The 12,036-nt window shown below is 42.5% G+C and overlaps 1 protein-coding gene across 1 annotated transcript in view; it reads left to right on the forward strand.

Moving 5' to 3' along the window:
- C4PH8orf74 (chromosome 4p C8orf74 homolog) overlaps positions 1-12,036 on the forward strand; it is a 334,059-nt gene that overhangs the window by 219,630 nt on the left and 102,393 nt on the right. Inside the window, exon 3 of the mRNA XM_069604999.1 lies at positions 4,530-4,933. Within this exon, the coding sequence (XP_069461100.1) occupies positions 4,530-4,933 (404 nt within the window). The remainder of the gene's footprint in view (positions 1-4,529; positions 4,934-12,036) is intronic.

Here is a 12,036-nt window from a genome sequence, read left to right on the forward strand (position 1 = left end):
CTTAGTTTTGTTGAGGCAGGGAAACCCCTTTTAGTGTTAGGGATAGATAGGACTCCTCCATACCCCTTTTTCTTTTGTGAAAAATAAAGATTTGTACCCGCACTTAACATGCCACTGTGTCTGAGTTTTACTCGTTATACCTTACAGTAAGTGTAGCGGTCTATTACATGTTTGGGTCAATCTATGATGCAATTAGTTCATAAGGAATAGTCTTACCACAATGAGTGTGTTCTAAGATTTAAAGCCCTGGGTGGGCAGATTTATATTTCTCATTTACGATTATAATATGTACCATGAACAGGTGAGCACTGAAATATACAATATTAAAGCTCATTTTATATTGAAAAATACTTTGGCAAAACTTTCTTGTAATATTCTTTAAATAAAAAACAGAGTAACCTATGTTAGTGTGTCCACTTGCATTGAAAAAAGAATAATAATGCTGTGGCCGTTCAATAATTTCGAAGACTGGGCCTCATTACAAGTCTGGTGGTCCAGGAATAAAGGTGCCGGTAGCAACGTACCGGCACTCTTCCCAGACCAGCATAGTACAACTGTGCCTGCCGGTGTCGTTGCGCGTGGCAGATCTCATTACCGCGGGACTTGGAATGAGGCCCTTTGTCCTACAGTTGTTCCATTATTCATTGGAAAATCTGAAATATTAAGGAATTGAATGTCAGGCCAAATTTTGATAATATCCTGAGAAATTATATAAATGTGAAAGTTAAGACAAGGTGTATCAAGTTCCTGCTTACTTTTAATGCCATCAACTGGAAGGAAATCTAAAGTATCCACTGTGATGGGGACCGATACTGAGCACGCCAAACCAATTTGTCTTTCTCAGCCCTTTTTTAAACAACACAATGTGTGTGTGAAGCATGATGACGTGATCGTGCATGAGCAGTAAAACACTTTAGCGTCATTGCATCCTTCAAGTGAGCGTCTTTGAACAATTTGTTTAATTTATATATGTTTGAACTAATATGATATGGTCAAGGGATACAGTTTTCATTGGGGTCCAATTCTCCATTGAAAATATTAAATTGATTTATCAATATAGAGGATCGTATGGGAGCTATGGAGCCATTTATGCTGATAAATTCCAACGGTGTTGTCTAAAGATCAAGACAAAGTTACCCCATTGAAAAAACTAGTCATTTGTGTTAGAAATGTGTGCTAGAAAATGGATGGGTCAGGAATTTATGTGAGTATGCTACCATTGCCATTCAATGTTTGTGTTAAGCCTGTGAAGGTGGCTTTGTGTTTTGAAGATACATTTTTGTTTTAGCCTGCCTAACTTTACTTCAATATAGGATTGATATGATCCTCTCACTCTTAGTCCTACAGTCAAATAGAAATCATTATAGTTGTGTGATGCTTCCACAAAGTGTGTGACCAGTGGAATTTTCCTAAGGCAGCTCCTATGTTTGATCAGATGCCGATGGTTGTGACAAAATAACTCAAACCTTAGTGGAAGACAATCATGTAAATTACATGTTTTGTTTCGCAGTTAGTGAATTAATTTTGTATCCTGCATTTTTCCCTTTTTTTTATAATGTCTCTAATTTTGAAAGGTAAATGAGTATATGTAGTGACACATACTGTTTGATCATGGCATTTCTCTATGGATCTAGGCATTACTAAGGCCTCTTTGTCATAATATGTGATCTATTTGCTGACTTTTTCGACCAGTTTTCTAGGGTAGCCTCTCATAATCAGTTTATCTGTAAGAATGTTTGCTTCCGTTTTGTAAGTACTGATATCAATTTGAGAAACTGACCCACCTGGCACTTTTTCTTTGATGTTCTGTGTGTGATGGCTCTCATAACGTAATGCGTTACTATCTGTTTTTTTTAATGAGGTTTCATCTTTAGTTTTCTTCTTGTCCACATTGATACAAAGATCTAAGGAATTTAATTGTTAGTTACTCATTATGTAGGTACATTTTAGATATTGTTTTTTTTTTCCATTTAGCCATTTTTCGAATGCCAAAGTTTTCTTGGATATGATTTAGATAAATATGTGTGTCAAATTATATTTATTGTAGTTTGAACATTCACACACACAAATTAGGAAGACTGGTGGCCATAACCTGACCCCATTGCAGTTCCTTCTAGTTGTTAATAGTATGTGTTTAGTAATTGAAACTAATTCTTTGTTAATGAAGTGGTGATGAAACATACTATACAGGTGTTAGGAACTGGCTATGATACTAGTCTTTTTTGTAATTGTTCTTCAATAACTTCCAATGTTACCTGTTGTAAAATATATGTGCATAATGACTATGTCAAGACATATAAAGATGATTTCTGTATCATTAATTGGTAAAGTTTCCAACTTTTGTATCACACTAGTTGAATCTATTAAGTAAGATTTCATTTTTTGCAATGCAGGGGTTAAGGAAAGAAATTCGGAATATTTAAAAAGTGATTCCAAAACTGAGGAGGTGACTGAAACAACTGGTCATCGCAGTGGATTTGTAAGACATTTCTGAATTATTGGTAGTATATAGACAGTTATCACCATTGTTTTTTCATTAATGAAATATTCATATTCCTGTTTGCAAATCCATCCTGCCTGAGGAGCTTTTGTTTCTCTTTCGATAATAATTTTTGATAAATCACTGGCAGGATAATTTCTTAATTTCCGATAGCTGTAATCATCTGCTAAAAGGCTGCTGAATTCTTCAATATAAAATGACTTATCCAAAATCACTATGGTGCCACCTTTTTCCACATCAATATCTTCCAAAACCTTGTTCATAAATAACATGTTTTTTTAGGGAAAGACTGTGGTGGTGACTAGAAAGTACAGGGTCTATAAAGGCCTGTTGTTTCCTCATCAAATAGGAAACATTGTTTTTGGAAGAACACCCACAACCTGGTTTTTCTCTGAAATTGGGAAAATTCTGCTCTAAACAGAAATGGGTCATGGGATTTTGCAATCACGAAGCTTAAGCCTCGATTAAGTGCCTGTTCTTCAGCATTGAAAAGACTATAAATGAAAGATTGACAACTAGCGTCTGCTACTCCATGTCACCCGTTGTTGGTCTGACCATTCTTATCTGGTTGGTCCCCTGTCTAAAAAACCTTGTATCTGTCATCTGTGACGGCGTGGATCATGTTCATGACTATTCGTCCCTCTCGGGTTGATTTTGTTGTGCGTTTTGCCTCTTCAATTTTGTACTATTGCTATCTTGCTCATATCCCACCATCAAGAGGAGACGAGTTAGATGATTTTTTAAAGAAAAATCACACAGAGTGTACGTGATGGGGAGAAGTCATGAAATCTTGGGAGCTTATCACTTGAACAGGTGGAACTATTGACAAGGGACTGTCCTGACATTTTCTGTTAGAGTATGATAGCAGAGGAGGAGGTTTTTGTTGTGTTAATAAAAACCTGTGTATACCCGGGATCATTTTTTGACTCACTTTGCTAGACAGCTTGTTTTGGGACTCCTCCAAGGGCTTCTGGATTTGTTTCCTTCCTTTAGGGGAGCCCACTGGGCCTCATCCCAGTTCAGATGTTCATGGTGTGCTTTCTGTTTTGGCACATAAAACATTCATACTCATGGCAACTATGCAAGTGTAGCTGGTAGTGTGAAAGGCAGTGGGGTTTTTGACTATTCCCTTGGTGCAGGCGAACACAGTGTTACACAAAGACAACTTGGTGCTTGCCGAACCCAGCTTCATTCATTGGAAAAAAAGAAGCGCACTGAAGTGTTTTATCTGCAGCTCACAAAAGGGTTTACCCTCTTTTGATGGGCATTTTGAAGCCTTTGGTGGTGTATCCTGCAGTAAAGCAGCAGCAAAGTCTTCCAGCGCCCGCTGTGTGGTCTTGGATCATTCAATGTGACTCAGTGAGTGGTATGACCCCTCTACTTAGCTTGCACCCCATCCTGACAGAGCCGAGTCAGCATCTGTGGCGTTTTAAAGCTATGTACCTCTGAAAGTCATCTGCAAGCCAGTGACATCTTCAGTAAACACTACACTTTGGACATTAGCTTAGTTAGTCCAGGCTATGTTGAGAAAGAATGTTTAATTGAATCTGTGCGTTAGGGGCTGCCTCCCTCAGGGAATCCTTGCATAATCTATCTGATGAGCCAGGAAGAAGGGAGGGGGACAGAACGTGCCAGTAAGTATAAGTAGTCCCCTTCCGGCAGATGCGCCACCGTCATATCCCACACCTCCCATCTCTGTAAGAAGAACTAACTACCTGCAGAGCCTGAGCAGAAAGGACAAGAACTTGGATAGGGGAACTAGTGGGTGGTAAAGAGGATGTTTGTCTTATGTGCAGGCCAAGTAGAAAACACACACACATACATCCACACACCACAACCCTCCTGCAACCCCCAGGATCCCCCTGGCTTCTGTGGAAATCTCATGTGTCTGGAGGAAGGGGGCATAGACTTCCTGTAAACGAGTAGTTACGTTAGCTTATGATTTAACGTGTGTTTTAGAAATGGTGTAATTGAAAAATATCACTGTGTGAATTTGATTTGCTGTATTTATTGGTTCCTTCTCGTTTAGGTGTCTCCGTTTCTGAAGCTATATATATTTTAAACGACAAACTTTTGGGATCAAACACTGGATTGACTGCAAGCCACCAGATTTGTTTACTCAACTATTTTATCAATCTCTTCATCAGACACTATCACCTCTACCAGTTTGTCTTGACCCAAGAGCAGGAAGTTAACCAAACGCTCCTAACGTTAGAAATCGAACCGCCTCCTCAGCCCCTGGCACTTAATGAGGGCATTGATAGAGATGCCTGGCACCATCAGCAAGAACTATTAGCCCTTTCTTCTGCTGAGGAGGAGAAACGTTCCCACCTGCGCTATCTCCGAGAGAGCCGGCCTTTGCAATTACATGAGATACTGCAAAGATTGTATGACGAGCTGCGCGCGCAGAACATACAGCACTTGGATCGACAGGTAAGGCATGAATATCCCCTCGATTCTGGATGATAGCATCAGCACATGCAGACATTTTCCATGCTTTCACATCCATCCCACTGGGGTGACGTGAGAAGGACACACAGTCAGGGACATGTGAGCATACTTTCAAAGTGGCAATTATGGCTGCTGCCCAGTAAACATATTCCTTGACTAAGCTGGCGACCACCAACACTGCATGAAGATCATGGTTTACTAATTTGGCAAATCTGTATGTAGTCCTTTGCAAATCTTTCATTATTTACACGCATGTTAAACATTATTGTACATTCTTGATTTCCATTACATTTGTTCATGAACACAATATATTGTTATGCAAGTCCACTTGGACCTCTAGTAGGAGTACTTTCCAAACATAGTTTACAACACAGGTATTTTGTACAAAACATAGGTATTTTGTACTAATCTGAGTCAAGATCCAGTGACAACTCTGCCTAACAAAACTGAATTCTGAAAACGGATTACTCTATGCATAATACATATGTAATTCTTTAAAAGTGTCTGTGCATTGTTGGACTGGGCATGCTCACACTCAGAACAAGCCCCTCCCTTTCTGAAATTCTCCAGACACAAGACAAGGAGCAAGACGGACCTAGAATCCTAGGACAGATGTCACAGTCATGTTATCCCTCACATCCAAATCCATGAATTGTCTGAATTAGTATTTTTAAAGTGGTGAGAGCTATGACAAATGAAAGAAGCACCAAGACCCATGTGCATTATTATATACTTAACTATACAAGCATACAAACCTTTTATCACAGGCATATGTGGCAAATATAAAGGTATGTAATCATTCTTAGATTCACAAAATGCTCTATGATTTTGTGCAAAGCATTCAAGAACCCTCATTGATCCGTTGTGTCCCCCTCCCCTTTCTTATAGGGGTATTTTGAAAGAGTATAATAGCACAGAACCATATTGTCCATCTTAGAATGACACCTGCCTATCAGAAAACAATTTGTATGCTTATTGCTGGTTTTGATAATGTGATTTGTTTAGTTAGTCAAGTGCAACAATCTAGTTATGAGTACAATATTGGCGACTGCTATGAAAAAATGAAATGATCTCCAATCCCAGTGTGCATTATATACTTAGCGATTCAAGCATGCAACCCTTTTATCCCAAACATACCTGTCAAATGTAAATGTATGCGGTCATTCTTATGTTGCCAAAATGCTCTATGATTTTATGCAAAGAAACGAGAACCGTTCATTGGTACTTTTGTCCCTCCCCCTTTCTCATAGGGGTATTTTGAAAAAGTTCACTAGGAGTTTACCAGACTGTCCATCTTGGAATGATAACCTTCTATCAGAAAATAATTTGTATGGTTATTAAAGGTTTGGAAAATGTGATTTGCTTGACAAGTGTAACGTTCTAGGTACGATTGCAGTAAATAAGGGAAGGGATCATTAGAACGGAACATTGTAACATTTTTAAAAAGAGCCACTTTGCAATATTAGTTCAATAAAACAATGTATGTTTTTATAATAGCTTTATTTTCAAAGAAACACGGCGCCCCTGTCCCCTTTCAAGATATCTGTGTGATTTTTCTCTGATTGTGCCGTCAGCAACGGCTGGGGTGGCTCGAGCAAATCTGAAAATAACAACACAACTCCCGCGCACACAGAGAGACTGAGTGCACTCTAGGTTGGTGCATGATACACAGGCTATACTTAAAATTGCAAGATACAGTAAACATTTCATTTACGAAAAATACATTGCTTGTACAATTGCAAAATGTAGTGAAGATTCTGTCTTACAAATTGGAATGATTTGTAAACCTTTACACCCGTAATCTTCACTAAAAATGTCCCACAGAAGTTATTTTATTTACAGAACATTTAGCCAACAATGTGAGCAATGCTATAATCGCCTCAATAGAACCTCAATCAAGATCAACATTTTGTCTGACTAGTGACAACTACCCATGTTTATGTCAGTCTTATCTCTCCCATAATCCCCCAGATCAGCTACCGGTGTCCGAAGAAAACCAAGATGGAAACTCAAAACCTTTTTAAAGTCCCATCCTGAGGTAATAAGGTAACGTTGGTAGGCCCAAACCATCCTTAGTACTTAAATAAGAGTTACCATTGGCCACCCAGTACTAGTAGACCTATCAGAATAGAGGAACTGGGTAAAGAGCAAATCAGGAGTCAGTTTATTAGAAATCCCACAGTGTTGTGAAGAGTGAGAGATAGATGTATGTACTACTGTCCATTGCCTGGAAGAAAGACTGCATCCCGATATGCAGGAGCTTTGGAGGGTTATAGAGCTAGAAGAAACTGGAGGTCTGTCTGTTGTGCCTCTCAGAGAAGTGGAAGATTCCACCTGGGGAAAAAAGGAACCTTATGCTAGAGCTGGCAAAGAAGGAACTTTGACATCAGAGGGCCGGGGAAGTAAAGTTCCAGGAAAGGTGCCTTCTTGGAGTACCTTCTTGGAGACCACAGCCAGAGAACTGAAGAACCATGGAAACCTGGTGAAAAGATGTCAGGAAAATGTTGAGAATTCGTGTCAGAGAAGTCCTGGTGAAAAGGATGCCAGTAGAATCCGAGGAATTGGTAAACATAAACATCTGGTCAACTGGGCACTAGTGAACCTTTGACAGAGGAGAAAGATGAGTCTACTGAGAATGGTGTGATGAACCTGGGAAGAGGTCCGTCAATAAAGAAATAATTTGGTACTGTGAGTACCCATGAGGAGAGTCGGAGTGTGTTTATCGTTCAGAACGGTTTTGCTAGATTAGTGTTGGGCCAATGACTTTGGAAGATTTCTGTTCGGATAAAATATGGTTTGTCATGTTTCTACAGGATTACACAAGGATAGGTGTGGAACATTTCAGTTGACCATCATGCTTGGGCTTTGTTTTTAAAAGAGTGTTGTGTCACTATGGGCCAATTAGTTTTGTGGAGTCCTTGTTTTTTTGGATTGCCTTTGAGAAGTTAGGGACCCCCTCAAACACATCACTTTGTGTGGACCTATTCTACGCACATTGTGAAAGAAATAAACTTTTTGGTTTTTGTGATTTCCCTATACACTAATGGTGTTTTACAACCCAATTCCCCAAAGGCAACCACTAGTAAAGGCTATTTAGACATCATTAAATGTGCGTAACCTCTATCCTTGCTCGGCATTCCCACAGTGCCGACATTTAGATTTGCATTCGGCACTGTCACAGACGCCGGTGGGGGGGGGGGGGGGTTGCCACAGCCATTCACCCATGTGGGTGCACATGTGCAGTGATGGGCCTTAAAGAGCCAATCACTGACAAGGCTCTTTTGTTTTAGAGGGGATAATGTGAAATAGCTGATGGCAAATTTCAGACCATTTCTATTTCAGAAGACCAGTGCAGGCAGGGGCCTAACAAAACCCCTACGACGCTGAGCTTTCCTCTGTGCCTTGCTCCGGATAGGGGAAATCCGGCACCAGGGAAAGATAGTAAGCGACTGGCGCATATGAGAATCGCGGATGCACTTTGCAATGCGGCACTCCCCTCTGGTGGTATTGATCTGAGCACGCCAAGCCATTTCCTCTCTTTTCTAACAACCAACACAACGTGTTGCTTCGACTGGCATTATAGGACTAGTTCCTTAATTTATATTTATATTTATTTAAGAACTGAAAGGTCTTTCAAAGTAGACCAATACAGAGAACAGAGGCAGTCTTTATAGAAGAGCATTGTTGGATTGAATTATGTATTCTAGGTGAAGAAGGGGTAAGCGCAGAAACGCATGCCAGGGAAGAACTTGAGGACAATACATTTAACATTTAGAGTCTGAGGTTAATATTTACATATTTAAACATGCAGGACATGTGTGTTGAGCAGTTAATTTGAAAAGAGGGTGGAGAAGTAAGGGAGGGGGGTCCTCCCATTGCTAGCTGATGGAGTTTGAGTCTTGTTTGGAGGAGTTTAACTAAAGAGGTGGTGTTGATGGCCAGTCAGAGAGCGTATCAGTCGAGTGAACTGGGGCAAGTAGGGAAAATGAGCAAAAGCTGGAGGAGGCAGATGAGGTGGGGGGCTGAGATGAGGGGAGTTTGAGAGACAGAGTATAGATAGAGAGATGCATTCAGCTGGTAGTCAGGGGGCAAGAGCATGGATGGAATTATATAGGAGTAGCAGGAATGTAAAGAGCGAGATCGATTTTGCATGGAAAGCCATTCAGCATTGTGACGATAGTTAGAAGTGGTGGTGCGTAAGTTCAAAAGGGGGGCTTTTCGCAAAGTTCGTGAATTTGTTGAGAGGAGCAAAGAGTGGAAGGGTTAACCAAGAAGTAGGCTTGCACAGTGGTCTAGTTTGCTGAGCAGAAGGGCTTCAGTTGCCTGGTGCGGGAGGCGTGGGCAATTGTTCTAATGTTTCGGATGTTGAGTCTGTCTGCAGAGGCAGCGGCCATGACAAACTGACAGTTTCAGGTGAGTGGGGAAGAGATGGGAGAGAGAAAGTGGGGTTGTCATGAAGGCAAATAGAAAGATGATTTCCATCATGTGTAAATGTTTCTCTGTGCAGTACCGAGGAAGATGAAGAAAGGTCAAGTGTATCCTGTTGGCCTTCCCAGCATCACTGGTAGGCCACAGTAGAGATGCTGCTTTTCTATCCAATGCCTCTCACCTGGAAGAAATTAGTCATCTTGCTAGTGCACTCTCCCTGGACACTGAGCCACGAACACTTGTGTCTGTTACAATACTGTCAGTTCCTGCAAACATAGTTCAGATCAGCTAATAGGCCTGTGCCCACATTTACTGGGGCACCTCTATGGGCATAAACAGTAGAGCATCATTCCAGAAAGAGCAATAACCCATCTAAGGTTCCACTGTTAGAGAATGATTGCCTCCTCTTCAGAGCAGTCTAGTTCATGTGACCCAATACCCTTTGTCAGGGATTCGCCTTTAGTGAGGTAAGTTTGAACAGTGGCCCATGACGAATTATAATAGCTCAGCAAATGACATGATGAGAAGATTTAAAGGGATAGAGAATGGGCAAATTGAGGTTAGGAAAACTAATCCATTAGTGGTAGTTATAGGACAGGTGGGATTGGGGTTAGGGTTGGCGAAAATAGTAGAGCCAGGATTAAGACATAATAGGAGCCAGTGTCTATGAATGTGCAGGATCATCATATGTAGAGTAATCACAAGAACCCCATGGCAAAATGCCTGGCAATGTCTCACTTACCCCACACCTCCCACTGCCCGATGACTGCCTGGTCCTCATCCCTGTCTCTCTCATGCACCTCTGGCCCGTCCCAAAACGTTCAGGTTTCCTACCTGCGTGAACTCCTGGTGAGACCCTGTTAGTTCGGGCTATTTGGTGTTGCTTCCGACTACTATAAGCCGAAATTATTGCATTGGAGTACAGATAGGGAGGAATGGCATATGAGGAGGGACACATAGGCCCTCATTACAACACCGGCGCTAAACTATGGCGCTATTAGCACCATGGTTGGTGGCGGTGTTGTAACGAGTCTGCCATGGTGAAATGGGGAAATACCGCCCCATTCCAAGGTTGGTGGGGCGGTATTTCCCCATTTCACCATGGCCCTTCCCAATTCCCATTTTTGCCCCATAGGGCTCAATGGGAATGGGGAAGGTGGCAATTACGGTACCGCAAATTGCGGTACCGTAATTGCCTGCGAGGTCTCTTTGCGGGTCCCTACTTTAACGGCTGGTCCAGACCAGCCGTTCAGATCGGGTCCCGCAAAGGGACCTCGTAGTAAGGCACTAAGTGGTTAACGGCGCCGTAGCCTTTTACGGCGCCGTTAACAACTTAGCGCCCTGGTCGTAATGAGGCCCAAAGTCTGTAGGTGTTGTTTGGTTATGTGCCCACCCACTGACTGCCCAGGCCCATGCTAATCCCTATGAGCTTTCCCAACCAATTTCCTGGCCCCCTACCCACCCAAAGCACCACCTCAGGGGAACTCTTTGAGCTTGCTCTAATTAAGCCTTGCCATCAAACTTGGCACTTGACGTGCCAGCCAGTGTTTTTTCAAAGCAGTCTTCTTAAGTTAATGGGGGTCATTCCGAGTTTGGAGGTAAGTAACTGTCCTTACCGGCATGGAGAAAATACTGTGTCTGTGTAGTCAAGAGCCTGCTAATAGAGGGCTATTATGACTTCGCGGGCACAAGCTTTGCGCCATGCCGGGAAGGGCATCACTGCCATGCCGTAAAAGGCCTGAAAAAGGCCCTTAGCGGTATCATGTACAGCGCAGATTGCACTACCGGCATGATCCAATGCGGCATTAGCGGCCACCGCTAATAGCGGTGACCGCTAATAACGGTCACCATAAATAAGCTTAACTGGAAGTAGCGTCATCGCACAGGAACGGAAAGGAGCACGGCGGCCATCTTTAAAAACACAATCCATTGCCATCCTCAGCAGCCAGGACCTGTATGATACTGCTGTTTGTGAAATCTCATTCTCTACCATACTACAGTGCCTAAGGCTATGAAGAAGGGCACCTCCCACCAGCGCAAGGAGCGCTTCAATGAGGATGAGCTGGCCATGCTACCTGAGACCCTGCAAGAACATGCTGACGTCGTATTTGCCCAGCGCATGAAGAGGGAGGCCATAATACGCAAAAAGGAGATCTGGGCACTTGTGGTGCAGAAAGTAAGCACGGTCGGTAACACCCTCTGCACTGTCAAGGACTGCAGGAAGCGGTGGGACGACTTGCGACTGTGAGTCTGCAACATACTCTCTGCCAACAGGAGCCAGGCAATGTCAACTGGCGGAGGAACAAGCTCCCCCATAAAGCTGTCCCGGTGGGAGGACATATGTGCTAGCCTGATTGGCATGGAGTCAATAGAAGGTGTTGGAGACATGGAGTGTGGTGCCATGTCATTGGCGGACGGAGGTGAGTCTCCTAAGAAAGCACTGTAATGCAGCGTCTGATGATAGTCCACCAATATGTCTGTCTAAAGAGGCAAGCCATGGCCCAATACACACACATTCCCAGCAAAGGTATGCAGCACAGACACGTGCAGATGCCTGCAGCAAGGCAATGCCATACCGTACACAAACCACACTAAGATGTCAATGGCATGAGTCACACTGCATGCAGGCCCCAAGAAATATGCATTTCACATACCAT

Source organism: Ambystoma mexicanum, chromosome 4p (genome assembly GCF_040938575.1).
Source record: "Ambystoma mexicanum isolate Mex_15411 chromosome 4p, UKY_AmexF1_1, whole genome shotgun sequence".
Classification (NCBI taxonomy): Eukaryota; Metazoa; Chordata; class Amphibia; order Caudata; family Ambystomatidae; genus Ambystoma; species Ambystoma mexicanum.